The sequence below is a fragment of the Ascaphus truei genome, chromosome 10 (assembly GCF_040206685.1).
Source record: "Ascaphus truei isolate aAscTru1 chromosome 10, aAscTru1.hap1, whole genome shotgun sequence".
In the NCBI taxonomy this organism is placed as follows: Eukaryota; Metazoa; Chordata; class Amphibia; order Anura; family Ascaphidae; genus Ascaphus; species Ascaphus truei.
In genome coordinates, this window is record NC_134492.1 from 40,836,959 (window position 1) to 40,854,847 (window position 17,889).

General features: G+C 42.2%; 1 protein-coding gene across 2 annotated transcripts in view; it reads right to left on the reverse strand.

The window, feature by feature from the left end:
- Nucleotides 1-283: 283 nt before the first annotated feature.
- The window catches only part of LOC142503886 (flavin-containing monooxygenase 5-like), a 40,193-nt gene continuing 22,587 nt past the window's right edge, over nt 284-17,889 (reverse strand). For both annotated transcript variants that reach the window (XM_075616775.1, XM_075616774.1), the window contains exons 5-9: nt 16,242-16,384; nt 14,190-14,389; nt 10,607-10,956; nt 4,159-4,231; nt 284-2,847 (exon numbers count right to left, since the gene is read on the reverse strand). In XM_075616775.1, the coding sequence (XP_075472890.1) occupies nt 2,508-2,847; nt 4,159-4,231; nt 10,607-10,956; nt 14,190-14,389; nt 16,242-16,384 (1,106 nt within the window). In that variant the 3' untranslated portion in view covers nt 284-2,507. The remainder of the gene's footprint in view (nt 2,848-4,158; nt 4,232-10,606; nt 10,957-14,189; nt 14,390-16,241; nt 16,385-17,889) is intronic.

Sequence of the window (17,889 nt, forward strand, 5' to 3'; positions counted from 1 at the left end):
ATTTATCAGTCTCCAAGCTGCAAAACGGGTGCAAAAATAATGCACAAAGGTTTATCAAAAGGACATAACCCTAATGGTTTCACTTGAAATGTTTTTCCTTTGTAAATTTGGTGGAGGGGGTTTGCCACAGTTTTGCAGCCTGGAGACTTTGGATAAATTAACCCTTGAATAACAAACGCACCGGAGTTCAGAAGATCGCCCATTTTTATCCTTTTAAATATGAATTTTCAGGAGGTTCCAACCCTCAAATCTTGGAGTCTTTCTTTGTGCACATACTGCAGAATGGGGCCCCACAGGCAAACCAAATGCTTTTCTTTTTTTTTTAGGAGGCCGTTTCAAGACTGGGAACCACTAAGGTAATGTAAAAATACACATGTTGCCTGTAATGTTTTCTGCAGCTGCGGGTTTCCATGGTCGTCCTTCCCTTGGATACTGTATTCACGGGATTGCTGCCAATAAAGAAACCGTGGTTTGATTTCTTTACCGTATCGTGGGAAATGAGTTAGAGAGGCACTGGGTACAAAGTGGGAGAGGAGAACAAAAACTATATAAGAGGTGAAGGATTCTTCAGTTTTGCTGCAGATATTGAATACTTTAGCTGTATGTTTTGTTTCTGAAAAGGTTGGTGAAAAGTACAGTATACATACTGTATATACCTAGCATCAGTAAACACTGCACCATGATTATTTCCAGTGGGAGTTAATACAGTATCTCTCCGCCTAAAACTCACCAATGGACTTGGTTGTTTAAGAAGGCTCCTTTTCTCGGCACAGTTGTGCAGTTGCAAGTTTTTTTTTACGCCTGTCTGACCTTTGATAACTAAGTACATCTGGTTTTAATTCCCAGGGCATGTCCCTTCCCTGCAAAAACAATAAGACCTTCAAATAGAGATTGAAGCAACATTTTAATGGCCAAATTATTTTTTTAAAGTACTTAGTAAAAAATTACAGTTGACCAATGTCTTAATTATGTACATTTTAATTACTAATTGGTCGTTTTAAGTATATATTTCCCTCATATTCTTAAGGCAAAATGTGTTTTTGGGGAGGGGGGGGGGGGGAGCACAACAAAATTTCCATTATTGTACATATTCTAGATTCCACTCAAACCAGTTGTGATTCTGTAAGTCTTTGGAATGTATTGTAGGACATATCCGCTTATGTAATACACAGTACTGCTTATATTCGATGACCAAAAGCCGAGATCGGACACACATTCAATGGATCATGTCACATTGTTATATGATTTGTTTGACTGAACTTCTGTAGAATATGCGTTCTGAGTTCAGTATTTTAATCTCAGGCATCTCCAGGTCAAGGAGACATTTTAAAAAGAGCTCAGATCTCCCCGACATGGCAAAGTGGCATCAAGCATATCAAATAGAGCCTAAGATCTTAAATTGCTAAATCTTTGCATCGGTGGCTCCAGTTATATTTCACTTTTGTACAGTGCTGAGTACATGTTAAAGTCTATATAAAAGATATTTAAGCTACTGCTTTGCCCTGTATTTGGCGATGCAGAGAAAAGCAAAAAATACAGTATTTTACAAATCCACAAATGTAAAGAATCGGCAGAAGATTACTGTAGATTAGAAAAAGGCACAGCTATGATTTTTCCCTATTACAGATTGAGAGAGAAGCAGAAAGTGCTCTTTCCTCATCCTGGAATTTAAAGTACAGTATCAGTAGTGGCATAGAGTGCAGTAAAATAACATTTAGAATTATTCCCATTAAAAGTAATGTGCTTATTTACTGAAACATTAACAGAAAACACAATGTTCTCTCATTGGTACTAAATAAGGCAGGGGTGAGCAAAGTGGGTTGTGCGCCCCATTATCTAGGGGGGGGGGCACGGCTTTGCAGGGGAGCCGCGCTCTACCCCCATGCATTTAGATTAAATGCTGGGGGATCGCGAGAGGCCCCTGCAACTCTAAACGTACCTTGTCTCTGCCGGCGTCAGAACTCGTGTCCATGGCAGGTCATGTGATGTCACACGCGTGAAATGATGTCGCGGGTCACGTGACGTCACATGACCCTGCGGCGTCATTTGACGCCGCACGAGGTAAGGGGGGGCGCACCTCTGGAGCAGAAGAGGCAGAGGGGCGCAGCAAAAAAAGTTTGCACGCCCCTGCTGTAAGGGACACACTTGTAGGGTTTCTTATACCTTCTGTCTATGTCGACATTTCATATTGTAGTGAACAGCAAATAAAAATATCACGTGTGAGCACATTCACATGTCTCAGGCAGGTCTGTAACCCTGCTGTTCCCCATTATCTCTTAGCAAACTGTGTGCTCATCTGCATGTCATTTCCCAGAATCCCTGGCTGCAATGGAAGCAGTGTATGCTAAGAGATAATGGTGAAAAGAAGACCCAGTCGGCTGTAGATGTCGTCTCTCATCTTAAAGCAGGCGGTAACACAATAATTAACTTGCATCCCTTATCTGCAGTGTTATATTATGTGACACTGCTGCCTTGTATTGTCTATTTGCTACATTTCAAATTCCTAATCAAAAGTAAAAGACAATGGCAGCCAGGAGCACCATTAACCCTATAATGAGAAGAGGTGCGATAGAGTGGTCATCAGATGTTTCTATCTTCCGTGTTTTCATTGGTTTCATAGAGCGTTTCCATTGAGTCAGGATGGCTTTCCTGGCTTCTGCCCACTTTCCAGGTCCAGTCACTCGGTACTGGTAAGGTGTGCATGGTCCAAAATATATGTGCCAAGCTAGTTTTGGGTCAGTAAGAAACAAAGTCTGCAGATTGGGTTTTACACCTATCAAAGTGGCAAGTTCATCCATGTATTCTATATAATCCACTTGTATAGTGTGACGCTGGCTGCACACGTAGCTGGCAACGACAAAGATCAAGCATATATAACATTAAAACATGTAAGATTGTTGGAGTAAGAAATGCAGCTCTCATTAAATAGCAAGAGGGATGGCTTTACCAAATAAAATATTAGCATTAAAGTGGGATACCACATATCTGAGACCAGGTGCCATTTCTGTGTGACTACCACAGATCACATCACTTAAATATGTTATTGTTCCCAGGGACTTCATGTTTCTGTACGTTCTGCCACATGTATGTGTAAAGCTGCACATTCTGACATACATTATAATTGTGTGTGTGCCCTATGGTAGATTGAGGAGGAATGAGACGAGTTGGAATGGGAACTAACTTTGGCCTGAGCATACATATGGGTTAAGCCCTAAGAGAGGGTCCGCACTGGGTTTAGAAAATGTTTGATGGAAGAGGGGAGGGTGGAGGATAATGAATGGCAAATGCAGCAAGTTGAGGAGCAGAAGGTTATTTAAGATGATTGTGGGAGGGGCGTACTGACGCCCCCAGAATTGCAGGCTTCAGCTTTAGAAATATATTTGCATGTGCTTTTGTCATCCAAGCCCCACAGTCTACTTTCTACAATTCAAAATAAATTGCCAATGATCCATAGTAAGTGAAACCTTGTGTAATCCCTCCTTCCCCTCTAAAATTTAGTAGTATGGTTAGTGTGTAACATGCCCCACCCTGTGTTGTCAAGGGACCATGACATCACAGAGAGTATATAAGGGGAGGGGAAATATTGAGAAGGTTAGGTTCCATGAAGTCAAGAGTAGAGGAGCCTCTGGGAGACTGAATATGTAATATTTATAAAGTAACAGCACAGACCAGGCCCCCTATGTTTATTATGTTGTAAATAAGGGGATTAAGTGAGGATCCTATTAGAAGATTAAGGGAGTAAAATATAAGCTTTGAAGTATGCAAACGGCATGCCACCACAGAGGGCCTCAGTATCGAGGACTCCTGGGTTCCGGCGGATCGCCTCTAATTGTGGATCTGCATTAACAGTCCTATCCTGCGGCAGGGAATTGACAGTTCCCACACAGCCAAAAGATATTAGGGTCACTTGTACAGGACCTGCTGGGAGATCCAATGGCACTAGCATTTCAGGGATAATACAGAGGGATATCCTGAACAGGAGAGCAAGGGGAGCCTGGGTCTCAGAACAGTTAAGTAACTAGGGGACCTGAATAAAAGACTGTTCTATGACAAAAGTTCCTGGTGCCTATTATTCCACAAATTTGCTACCTCATCATATTGTCTACTTTATGAGTACTGCAATTCTAACCATATTTCCAATCACATGACAAACATTACCGGTTTTCCATCTCTTCTTTCTTTTGCTTGATATTTTCCTTCATGGCACTAGCAGATGGCAGCACTTCTGCTCCTGAAAATACACAAGAACACATCATACAGTAGAACTTTGACTAATATACCCAACAAGTAGTAAGTCAATTACAATTTGCTAAAGTATGTGAAACCCTGGTTTTATCAGCTACATAAAAGGGGATAATTAGAATCAGGTGTTTAAATAATTAGGTAGATCTTAAGGGGTGCGTTTGGGAGGCCCCACCCTATATAAAGATCAAGAACTTTGTGAGTTTGCTCTTCACCATACAGGTTAAAGACTACAATCACTCTACCAAGGAGCAGTCGCCCTACCAAATTCTCTCTCAAAGAACAAACTAGCAAATCATCCAGCAAGTCAGAAAGAACCCTAGAGTAACGTCCAAGGATCTGCAAGCCACTCGCGCCTTGGCTAATGTGAGTGTTCATGACTCAACTATCAGAAAAGGACTGAACTTGAATGGTGTTCATGGAAGGATAGCTAGGTCGAAACCACTGCTCTAAAAAGAATACTGCTGCCCATCTGAAATTCGCCAAAGAGCACATAGATGATTTACAAGACGTCTGGAACATTGTTCTCCGGACAGACGAGTCAAAGGTAGAACATTTTGCCCTCAATGAGAAACATTATGTACTGTATGGCGAAAACCAAACACTGCGTTCGAACTGAAGAACCTCATCCAACCGTCAAGCATGTTGGTCAGAGTGTGATGGTTTGGGGCTGATTTGCTGCCTCAGGACCTGGACGGTTTGCTGTCATTGACACAACCATGAATTTTGCATTATATCAGAAGATTCTAGAGGAAAATGTCAGGCAGTCCGTCAGTGAGCTGAAGCTGAACCAAAGTGGGTCATGAGTTCAAGCAGTTGTATAAGGAGGAATGGGCCAAAATTCCTCAAAACCACAGTTACAGGAAATGCTTACATGAAGTCATTGCTGCTCAAGGGGGTGCCACTAGGTACTAAATCTAAAGGTTCACATACTTTTTCCACACAGGGATATTGAATGTTGAATCATTCATGGATAAATAAATGTTGAGAAAGTATCATGTTTTTGTGTCATTTGTTTGATCAGGTTATCTTTATCCATTTTAAGTATTTAGATCTGTTAACATTTCAGGTTTGAAATATGTGCAAAAGGAGTTCACAAACTTTTTCTCGCCACTGTATGTGTGTGTGTGTGTGTGTGTATGTGTGTGTATGTACATGCAATGTCTTCTATATAATGTATAACCTTTGACAGTTAATGTAACTATGTATTTGTAACCATGTATCTGTCATCACAACTCTGTGCTCTAGGGCATGGAATAGTGGGGCTAGTGGACTTTCCAGTGTGCAGGAGGTTAAAGTCCTCTGTAGAAGCTTGCTACAGCTGCAACTACTTGAGCAGACTGGACTCCTGATTGCACAGGGAGTTAAAAGTCAGGAAATGGCTTGCTCAGAGAGAGACTGCTTTTCCCCAGAGAAGGGAGGAGGAGAGAGAGCTCCCCAGCTAAGAAGAGGCTGACAAAGTCCCCTACACTCGCTGGACGGTGGTCGCAGAGTCTGCTGGGACTGACTGGGTATTAATCCCAGAAAGAAGAATGAAGGGCCTGAGACTGCGCTGTCTTGTCCATAACATTGGAACAATAGAGAAGAGCGAGTCTCTGAACTCTCGCCTCCCCCAACAGAAACAAATAAGAGATAAACACTATATTGACGTGTAGAGACGTATATATTGTTTAGAGATATTAGTACATGTTTTGAGCCGACGAGCAGTTTAACTGGCGGTTACCGTTAGAGAGGGCTGCAGCTACTGTGTAGTTAGACGCCTATGAAGAAGTAGGTGTTCTTTTTTATGATTTGCTTTGACTTAAATGGCCTGTTAGTGTATAATATAACCCTGTAAATAAACCCAGTGTAGAGAAATACAATGTTTCTGGCCTTAATATGGGACTAAAATATACTGTGACATGATGCAGACATCACTATATACAGATCAACCCCCTTATAATGCTGTGCTTGGGGTCCAAAGAATCACATCGCGCTATAAGCGGATCGCGTTAGAAATACTGTACAATTGTATGCATTGTTCAATAAAGTATTTAACATAACAATCGTGTTGTAAAGTATTCATAAATACAAAAATTGGGAGCCACACTTGCATCGCGTTATAAGCGGATTCGCGTTTAACGGATCACGTTATAACGGGGTTGAGCTGTATATATATATAAAACGTTTCTATTTTTTCATGTCCGTGTAATTCAAAACCTTATTTGGTCATTGTTGTTCTTCCTCATTGGTGCAGCTAATGATGACAACATAATTAGTTCAAACAAAACATGAAAAGGAAAATAAAGGTCAAGAGCAACAATTTTCATAAATATGCCACAATTTACCAACAATAACTGGGGGAAAAGGGGAGAGAAGTGGAATTAACCCTGCTCAGTCAATGGCATACGAGAGTAGAGACTGGAGTGGTGCTATCAGGGACAAAGGGTATACTGGAAAACAAGGAAAAGAATCCTAAAAGATGCACTCACTTGTAAGGAACTCAAAATAAATAAATTTTAATGATATCAAAACAAATTTTCATTTAAAACCTAACTGGAAGGGCGCATGTTTGTCACAGCTATTTATGGGGCACTAACTACCAACCTATTTCTGGATATGAACACTATTTTAAGTGATCCAGACAAAAGGCTGAGTAGTAATAGTCTGGTGGACAAGGTGATATGGATAGGTATCTGCTCAGGTGAGTATACACAGTCCCATCCAAACTCAGATCAAAGAGATAAAGGGGTAGGTGCACAGTCAGAGTCAATACTGGTGTTCCACTTTACTTTCAAATGAGATGTGGATCAGTACAAATGGCCCTGAAAGCTGTATTACTTGGTGGGTTTGCTGACATTTATAGCCATGGTAACGATATTAACTCTTGCCTATTTCTTTCAGGCATAGGGTTCTGCTGCATGCAGGTACTCAGTGAGTTAAAGCAATTCCCCACCGTCTTCCAGTTTCCTGGTGGAGGGTATCAATGACCATAAGGGCCACAATAAACGGAAGCAGTGGGAATAGAGACCCCTCGTACCCCTTAAAACAAATGGATGGCAGTTTGACCGGGTACCTGGTACACAAAGTAATTGCTACAGGAATCCTCCAAACAGCAGTATAGGTGTTCGTGCTCTGCCTAGCTAGTGGGATCCACATTTGGCCCACATCACAATTAGCTAGGTAAAGAAGGTGCTCCACGCTGTGAAAACAAACTGACCGTGCTACCAGCTAGTCGGTCGCGCCGATGACGTCACTGAGGACGTCTCACCCGACACGTGTTTCGTTCCTGCCAATGGAACTTCTTCGGGGGTGGGCGGGTCAGGGCTCCCTGCAGCCTTTTAACCTGTCAGGTTGTCATAGCAACCTAATAGCGTCGTCGTGACTCAGTGTTTAATGACGTGTAGGGAGGGGAGGAGTAAGAGGGGCTGGGAGGGAGTCTTGATAAAAACGGGTTCTATTGACCCTAGTATGGGTTTTAAAAGATATGTATGGTGAACAGCATTACAATTCAAGAGAGGGTAGGAGCAGGCATACTCCAAAGATCATATAATAAATGCTTAGAACTGTGGTTGTGTTATTTTTTCTAATGCAAGCAGACAGCCTCCCTCGTGTATGGGTAAGAAGGGGCTGAATGTTTAAAGTCAAATAAGTGGTGAGGTCTGGATATTTGAGTGACATATTGGAGGGGTGGTGGAAACGGATTCACAGAAAGGGGGTATAGACAAAACCCTCGTTGAGACCCCCTGGAGACAAAGTCCCCAGGGTGTAAATCCATCGGGACTCCCTTCTTAGTAGGGCTATGTCCAAATCGCCCTTACGTATCCCCAATTTCACAGACTCAATACCCTGAAAAGATAAATTGGAAACATCTCCCCATGAGAGGAATTAATGTGTCTGGCCACGGGCACATCTTTTTTGGTATTGATTGTGCTCACGTGTTCCAAAATTCTCCTCCGGAGTTCACGTGTGGTCTTACCAACATATTTTATCCCATACTTGCATGTTATGAGATAAATGACTCCCTCTGTTTTACAATTTATGAAATTGCGCATGTTATAGTGTTTATCATTACGTGATCCATTAAATTGTTTAGAGGGGTGTACATATTTACATGCTTTGCATGCACCACATCTATAGGTACCCATTACCTTGTTGGAATCAAGCCATGTTGTGCTGCTTTGGTTCTGGTAATGGCTATGTACCAGGTGGTCTGCCAAATTGTGTGGGCGTTTATATGTGATGGACGCATGGGGATTTAGCACCTTACTATGGTCTTTATCCTCCATGAGGATGTGCCAGTGTTTGTTTAGTGAATCCCTGATCTCTCTCCATTGTTTATTGAAGGTTCCAATTACCCTTATAACCTGTGTACCCTCACTTTCTGTTTTTTTGGAATACAAGAGTGTTCGTCTATCTGTGCGTTTTGCCCATTTATAGGCCTTATTAACACAGGATCGACTGTACTCCCTATTTAGGAATTTGTTTTTCATTATTGCTGACTGTTTCTCAAAATCTGTGGATGTCGAGCAGTTCCGTCTAACCCGTAGGAACTGTCCCGTTGGGATCCCCTGTATGAGGGGCCTAGGGTGGTGGCTTGATGCCAGCAGAAGATTGTTGGTCGCTGTAGCTTTGGTGTGTACAGTGGTGTAAAAAATTTTTTTTTTTATTTATTTTGAGTTCCTTACAATTGAGTGCATCCTTTTGGGATTCTTTTCCTTGTTTTCCACAATTTACCAACAGTCGCAGAGATTAGGTAAAGATCATAAAAAACACTCAAAGAATTTGGTTACTATAGAGACATGAAAAGTTAAAATACATTATTTAAATGTGGTGATAGGAGGGGTGCACCTGTGCAGCTTTTTCCTCTTAACACTTCAACACGGTTCAGTGGTGTGCTGCCTATCACCCATACTTTTTGAAATAATTTAAATGGTGCCAATCACCTACAGTATATTTGACTTATGAAAAATGTCACTTCTATTAGTTCATTTTGGTCCTACACTACCGACACACTTTATTGAAGTGTGGTCGGTACCGCAAGCCGGGAAATCTCCCGGCTTGCTAGTGGCCGCCCCTCGGCGTGCCGCGCGTCATAGACACGCGGTCACGCGTCATCGGGAGCGTGCGCCCCCTGCACGCGTGTCCAGGGGCTCCCCGAGGGAGCCCTGGTGTCCCGCGATCGCGGGACAGCGGCAGGGGGTTCCGGGGGACCCGGCGGACCCGGCAGCGGTAGGGAGAGCGCCCCGATCGGAGGGCGCTCTTCCGCTGCTTCGGCGCGCGCCCGTCACACTCGGGCGCGCGCCAGGCTACTGCTGCGGCACAGAACGGGCAAATGCTCGAATAAACTGTGCCGCAGCAGTATCATGGACAGCCTCTTTCAAGCAGCAAAACATGTAGCGCTGCATGATTTTTTTTTTTACATTTTTGTTATTAAAGGTTTGAAGTAGGGAGTCTCCTGAGCTGAACTGTGTTGATTTCCGCTCCCTGGACCCCCTGCTACCCGTGATACAGTAACTCTGTAGGTAGGTGCAGTTTAAATGTCCAGGTCATGCGGCCAATAGGAAGCTGCAAGGGATGATGTCACGGCTTCCTATTGGCCCGCGTGACACGGGACATTAAGCCGCCATTTAGTTAGGCACACAAGTTGTCATGGCAACGTGATGGATGTCACGTGACGTTCTGTTGTCATGGCAACACGACCCCATTTCATGTCACGGAGCCATGTTGTAGGGACCATGCAGGGGGAGATGCCACTGGATGATGCCGCCGCCGCCGCCGCCGCCGCCGCTGGAAAAGGTGAGACCGTTAAATATATAAATAAAAACCTTTTTTTTTTTTTTTAAAAGTCTCCGTATAATCATTGAACAGGAGGTGGCAACCCCGGGTGAGGTAATCACTCAATGGTGGAAGGGGAAATCCTGGTTGTCAGTAATAGCCAATTAAAAACTGCTTCTTTGCTAAGTGTGCATGTATCAGAGAGCAGTGATTGCTAGCATAGTGTCACTACGTATACAGCACTGTGTTTCTGTACTGCCGGTGGTAAGCTGTTTGCCACTGCTTTATCTAAGATGTCCGTGGAGAGCACTTGCAAAGTCTGGCAATCTATAGTGCAGATACTGAATATCCCTGCAATAAATTAATAATATATTCATTTATGGTATAAATTAATAGCATAGTATATTCATATATAGTATTAATAATATAATATATTAATATATAGTCTTGTTCAGCGTGAATATAACTAACTGAAGGTGGCGACCAGTAGCTTAATTGTTACTCTGCATACAGTCTTAACGTTCTTACAGTGATTGGTGATCTTGGGAAAATCCCTTTACCTACTGTAAGTAAATATAAAATATAAGTACAAGCTCAGCAGCCTTACCTTTAAAGACTCTAGTGGCCAGGCGAGCCTGAAGCTCCGAGATGGGCATAATGGCCCCAAGAGGTTGTATCAAGCCAATGACAGCCAGTGTTGGTTTCTCCAGCTCAGGCGGGAAAATGTATTTAAACAAGGAGACCTTGTTGTTTTGGACTCTTAATTCCTCACAGAAAGGAAAGGTAAAGGTGTAACCCGTGGCAAAAACAACAACATCAATGTTCTTCTCCACGGTCCCATCTTCAAAAATGGCATCTGTCTCGGTAAACATTTTCACGTTGGACTTCATCAGAACCGTGCCGGCAATAATGCGATTTGGGAGGTCATCATTTACCATTGGGTGTTGGCTAAAAAATCTATTAGAGGTAATGATAAAGACCATATACAAAATGTATTACATCTTGGCACATAAATGAAAAGTAATTAAAAGTGTTAGGTAAAAATAATAATACTGCTTCAAATACTTTCAACAGTTTTCCTTAATATATCTCCAATGTACTATACATGATAGTTACCCCAGAGTAGGCTCCAGCACACTTAAGATAGATACACAAACGTAGAGAGTCTCCGAATAAGCCACAAATGTAATCACGTAAACAGCAAATTAATATACAAAATTGGAAATGCTAACTGACTACTAATGCAAGTATACAGCTCTAATTATCACACAAATAAGGGGAAACAAGATATAAGGGGGAAGGGAAGTGTGGGGTACAAATGAGGGTATGGAGAGAGGACAACAGCACAACATATAAAGACAATGGGGTAGGATAAGAGGGGCAACGTTTCAGGGTAGACACCCTTTCTTCTGGCCCGTTCTCTTGGGTCCAACGAGACCTCAAGATACTTCCCTTAATCCATGTCCCCCCTGTGAGAGACACAAATGCAAGCAAAGCAAAAAAAGTCACAGAATAATGCAAGCAACAGCAAGCAAAGCAGAAATCTCTTTACGTGTCTCTTTACGTGTGCTGGAGCCTACTCTGAGGTTTCTATGATTTGCAGTGGGGTTGTTTGGGCCCACTTCGCTCCGCGCACACTGCACTTTATCAATACTATTTCGGTCTAGAGTGCTGTCCGTCAGTGTGTTTATATACATGATAGTTATTCAGAGATATAGTTTAGCTTACAATACATTAATATTTCTGTACATTAGCATCACTATATCTGTATCTATGAAGGCTATCATGTTGGTGCACTAAAAGGCAGGTCAGTGTTCACTAAATCTACACCCATCCCCCCTTCCACCCCCACCCCACTACCAATAGGGTTACTATAATTTTTGTACTTTTTCTTAAATACTTATGAGTTTATTATTATATAATTTTGACCGAAAACCAACATTGTTGTCAAAGGGGTTATTTGGCAGAAAACAGCCCAAATGGCCGCTTTGGACTATATTTAATAAGCCCCTTAAGGGACTACTATACATACCAGCTGCAAAACTAGGTAAAAAATACTTCTGCAGATCAATCAGAAAAAAGCCATCCCAGTGAAACTAATGCAATTTTCTTCTTTGATAAATACAAGTTATCATTTGACATATACCACGTCTTGCAGTCATTCTTTTGGGGTGCTGGGAACACCAGTTGTATTGTATTGTTTTTGCACTACTTTGCATAGTTTTGCAGCTGGGAAAGTTTGATAAATGATCCCCTTAGATTCGAATTCGTGAAACTTCAAATGTTCTCCTGGAACAAATGTCATCAGTCACTCTCTATATTCGTAACTATATCATAAACTTTGCAATACATATACTGTACCGTCTTCGCTGAGAATACAAATAGTGCTCTCAGTTACCAAAGCAAGCAGAAGATATTACTTCTACAAGATCTTATCACTACTTACTTATAAATAAACAAGAGAATAATGTAAAGAAAACATTGTATTCATTCCTGTTAAATTCCCGCAACTTTTATTGAGGATCTCCCAAAATAGGACCACTGTGTTTCCTGAGAATATAAACTTTCAGAACTGAGGGGTTTTCTGGAGCTGAATCATGCTATATACCTAGATACTGTACGGGGATCCTCTGGTTCCCGAGATCATTCCCTTTTCATGTGAATCCTATGAAAACTCTGACATTCTGCATTATAAAATGATAACCTATGTTATCAGTAGTTTTAAATAAAGCTTGCTACCCTCTGTATATACAGCACGCACGCATAAATATTTGCCCAGCTTAAACCCTCGGAGGAGGGGCCACTAACCTCCACACAACTGATACCAGTTGAAAATGAAAAGCTTAATTAAGCTCACCCCACCCCATTTTTTAAGTAGCAGTTTTTTTCATGTACCTGTGCAGGACAGGACAGGTCTATTGAGACCATTCTCCCTCCACAGCAGAGGTAAATGAGGATTTTACCAGGTAGTGTTAGGTTCTGCATACTGGGCATGCCGTGATGTGGCTGCAGCCTTATAACGATTTGGCCAATGGGTTTAACTAAATGACCCTTACTCATGAGAATACGAACATTGAAGTATTTAACTATGTATATTGTCACATTGGATGTAGCATTGGGTATTTTTGTCTTTTGTTGTATCCGGGGATGCCAGCCTGATCTGAGGAGGATCTCACCGGGGATGTGCTCGGAAGGGCATGTCCCACATGTCACGGGAGTCACAGAACAGAGGAGAGAACTGAGAGATGCCGGGGAGACATCATCAGCTCACATCGGACTCACCTTCGATCAGCCCAGCTTGCTGTGTTGCTAAGCGATCAAAGATTGGGGAATCCATGAGTGTGATTCCAGAAGTTTGTCTTATTGTGTTATTAAATCATTTAATACGTTATCACACTATATGCACTTTAATTTGTTTACATGCATGGGGAGTCCACGCTAGAGTGGATACAGTGAAACCACTATAAAGATATTCCTGAAAGCTGTGACAAAAAGACACCAAATTGTGAGTGCATCCATAGAAGATTTAGTCTAAGAGCTGTCTCTCATCACACAGACATATTGGTCTTTGCCTGTCTTTTTTTAAAGATACAGATTCCAAGCCATTAGCAGTAACACTGAGATTTTTTACATCATTACATCAAGTAACCTGTGTGAGTGTCTAATTGCACAACCCCGGTTATGTTATCACTTGCTTGATACCTATCACAAACAACTGGTTCTTATCTATTATATGTAATCTTTCCAGTTGGATCAATCTGCACCAATGAGAACTACAGCATTTTTTCAAGTTTTCTACTAAGGATTTTGACATGGGGTTTCTCAGGACTTTCGTCTCAGAGACCCTGTGTCCTATTAGAGACTTATTTCCAATAACTAAGTTTATCTAATCATATCAATTTCTGATTCCATTGGGGATGTTTAGCATCTATTGCACTTTCACTGTAAATATTCACTGGGAATTAACCTCTTATTAGCAATTCACAGTGTGTGCACCATACCGTATATTAACTAGGTAGAGGGCTATATTTTGTGATACCTATTCACAGCAAGTTGGGTAATGATGACAGCTACAGGGAATGATGAGTGGTCATGACAGTGATGATCATATTAGCATCAAGAGATCATTTTTAAGCAAAGATAACAATCATGCTGTTATGCTAGTCAAGGGAGTAACCCTTTCATCCTACCTGTGTTTAGGTTTCAGGCCGTAATTAGCATGATCGAACCGTCCATTCAGTTTCGTCTCCCCAGCCCAGTTCACCACCGACATGGGTAAAGAGTTCTTAAGAGTGTTTAGGAAGCGTGTAATATTCAACATGTCCACAGGATACCCGTAGTCAGAGACCCGGTTCACAATCCAAGATCCTCTTCTGGTGCTAAGGAACACCTGTAAAAGCGAACACTGTGATAACGCAAAGCCACCCCTAATCTCTGTATAAAGAATCACTTAAACCTTGATCAATCTCCTAATTTTAATTTAGCGCTGTTGGCGTATGCAGCGTAATAAACAGAAAACAGAATCCCCAAATGTAACAATTAATTATCTATCTTTGTCATACCAATTATAAAATATTAAAAGACAAGTTTCTTGGCCGACTCATTGAAAAATAGAAACTGAAGACAGATAAGAGGCAAGATCTCCTGCTTAATAGGACTGCAGTGTTGCACCTACTGATACAGAAAGCATCAATGGTTAATATAATATAATGGCATATAATATGCAGTTTAGCTCTAATTATGATACGGCAAAATATTTGCCAAAGTTTGTGAACCAGGGGGAATGTGACTAATAATTTGACAAACTTCTTTACGTAAATCATCAAGCCGTGCAATTGTTTCTGCAAAGCATTAAAAGCCAATGTGCCAGGTCACGTGGCCCTTGATATACTGCCACGTATTGACATTTTTGCTAAAATGTGGTGGAATTGTGAGCAGTGTGGATGTGTGTCAAAATGTGAACATTGCTCAAAAATGCTACAGTTGGTAAAACAACATGGAAAACGTTACTAAGCAAATTTGCAGATTAGACAAGGCCACAGACAGGGGGAGGGCAGGGGGGGGGGACAGAACAAACAGGTGTCCCGGGCCTGGGGACTAGGAGGGGCCCGGCCGGCCTGGGCAGCAAGTTGGGCCCGACCTCTGCCTAGGCCCGGCTGCCGGTCAGAGCGCGCCCGGGCCCAAGCTCTCCTTGAGCTGCAGGCCTCTTCCTTCTCTGTCCCACGCCGAGCTTCCAACGCCGGCACGCGATGGGCGTCTTGTGACATCAGCGTACCGGAGGTATGCTTGGCTCAGCTTTCGGTGTGCGGCAGCAGAGGGTGGCCCGGCGCGCGCCAGCATTGCAAGCACGTGGGACAGAGAAGGAAGAGCATGACTCTGGGCATGACCTGACCATTCACAAGGTAAGCCTGTTTTTTAAGTATTGGAGCGGGTATTTTTTTTATATGTACAGGGTTTTTTTTATATGTATTGGGGTATTTTTTATATGCCTATGGGCTTTTTTATATATACTGTATTGGTTTTTTTTTATATGCATTTGGGTTTTTTCATGTATTGGGGTTTTTTTCATGTATTGGGGGGGATTATACTGTATGTATTTGGATGGGTTTTATATGTATTGTTATTTTATATGTATTTTTTTGAAATATGTATTGGGGGGTTATATGTATTGGAGGGTTCAAATGTATTGGGGGGTTGTTTTTTTAATGTATTTGGGGGGGTTGTATATATTTGGGGAGGTGGGGGGGTTGTATATATTTGGGGGTGGGGATTGTTTTGTATGTATTTGGGGGTGGGACGTTTTTTGCATTGGGGTGGGGCTTTTTGGTATATATTTTGTGGGGGGAATTCTGTGAAGGGGAGGGAATGTATAAGGGGGGATTGAGTGAGAGTGGGGTAATTGAAGGAGGGGGGGAGAGTGAAAGAAAAGAGGGGTGAGTGAAGAAAAGAGGGAGTAAGAGTGAGATGCAGGGAAGAGAAATACATGTGAGGTGGGGGGCAGGGACTGAGTGAGAGTGGGGCAATTGATGGAGGAGGGGAGAGAAATACGTAGGAAGAGGGAGGGAAATAGAGGGGGGTCGCAAGGTGTGAAATGGGGCTCGCAACACTGCTGAAAGTGGTGGTGGGGGGGAGGGCAGTCAGAATTGTAGTCATGGGACCCGGGAAATCTGTCGGTGGCCCTGTTCATACATTTATAAATTGCGTCTAAACATTATATAGGCTCCAGTTTATGTGGTTCAAACCTGATCTGCTGCCCTGCTGAGTTCCACAGCGACGTCCCCACCGGAGTTGCCGATTCCAATTACTATCACTCTTTTTCCTTGAAATGCGTCAGGGCCCTTATAATCTCGGCTATGGAAGTACTGTCCTTTGAACTTCTCAATTCCTACCGTAGAGGAGAAGGGAGAGAGATCATGGTAAAGCATCTTAACCTCCCCTTTATGGCTGTGTTCCACCAATGCCAAAAGGATGTATGCAAAAAAACAAAAACTAGTTACTCTTTCATATGACACAGGTATCGATTTAGATGTTGATGGCGAGAAGCCAAGATGTCCTCTGAACATCCCTGTATTTCCGAGCCGGATCCGCACACGGGATGTGACGCGTCCGTACGCGATGACGCTTGACGTCCCGATCACGTGACACATGCGGAAGTGTCTGCGATTGGTGTGGACGAGTTCTTAATTCACATAAATAACACTCCAAGGGGGTAAGTATTTTATTCACCTTGATAAAGCACTAGTAATAGTCCGAAACGCGTTGTTGTGTGTCTGTTCTTGATTCATTAAACAAGCTTTTTATTTTGGGAACGCATCCTTGCACTTTTTTTGGCAATGCCAGTTTGGACCTAGTGCTCCGTTTTTTCCTCCTTTGCTGAACATCCCTTAACCCCTGAAGTATTTTGATCAGCATCCTCTAGTGCGGATGGAAATAGTGATCAAATCCTATTCTTTCTTTTAAAGTTTCTATGTCATACAACTACAGCGGTGTAATGTACAGAAGGGGACAGTCCTCCTTTTCTATTCAGCTTGTGTTCACCTATAGAGCGATGGAAGCAATCCCTCCTAGAATATGAGGAAACAAGGCATGCCAATCCTTGTGCTGCTCAGTAAACGTTATTAGGGAACCTATATGGTTGACTTACACTTGTGGTTTTTTTTAGTTGTCGCATATCCTTGTCTTGTGTTGACTTTGTGGATTGCTAATTGCATCTTATAATATAAGGCAATGTATTCTATTATATGGAAGAGAGAATATATGCTGCACACTAATACAGCATGAAAAGAGATGATACAGTTACCGGTGCTCCTGGTCCCAGGGAAGGCCTGTAAGTTATCCAGTATATCCAGCAAATAACACACAGGTGAACAGGAATGCCACTTCACTTGAGAGGGCAATAGAGAGGCCGAAACGTTGTGTGACTTATGCACAATAAAGTTTCAATTTGTTGAAAAATCTGAAATGCCCTGGCTCTTCTATATTATGGATACGTCCACCGGGTGCTTAAGTAGTTTTCATACATGCCAAATTACTCTAAATTCACCATGTGATAGAGAGCCAGGCCAAGGTTTCTTTACATACAGCTCAACCCCGTTATAACGCGATCCGTTACAACGCGAATCCGCTTATAACGCGATGTAAGCGTGGCTCCCAGTTTTCGTATTTATGAATACTTTACAACACGATTATTGGTATCTTAAATACTTTATTGTACAATGCATACAAATGTACATTATTTCTAACGCGATCCGCTTATAACGCGATGTGAGCACAGTGTTATAAGGGGGTTGAGCTGTTTTATTTATTTATACCTAAAATGCTTACAGACCAGTCAATAGGAATATAAAATCCAAACTGGGTCATACTGTAATTTATTACATGGTTGGCCTG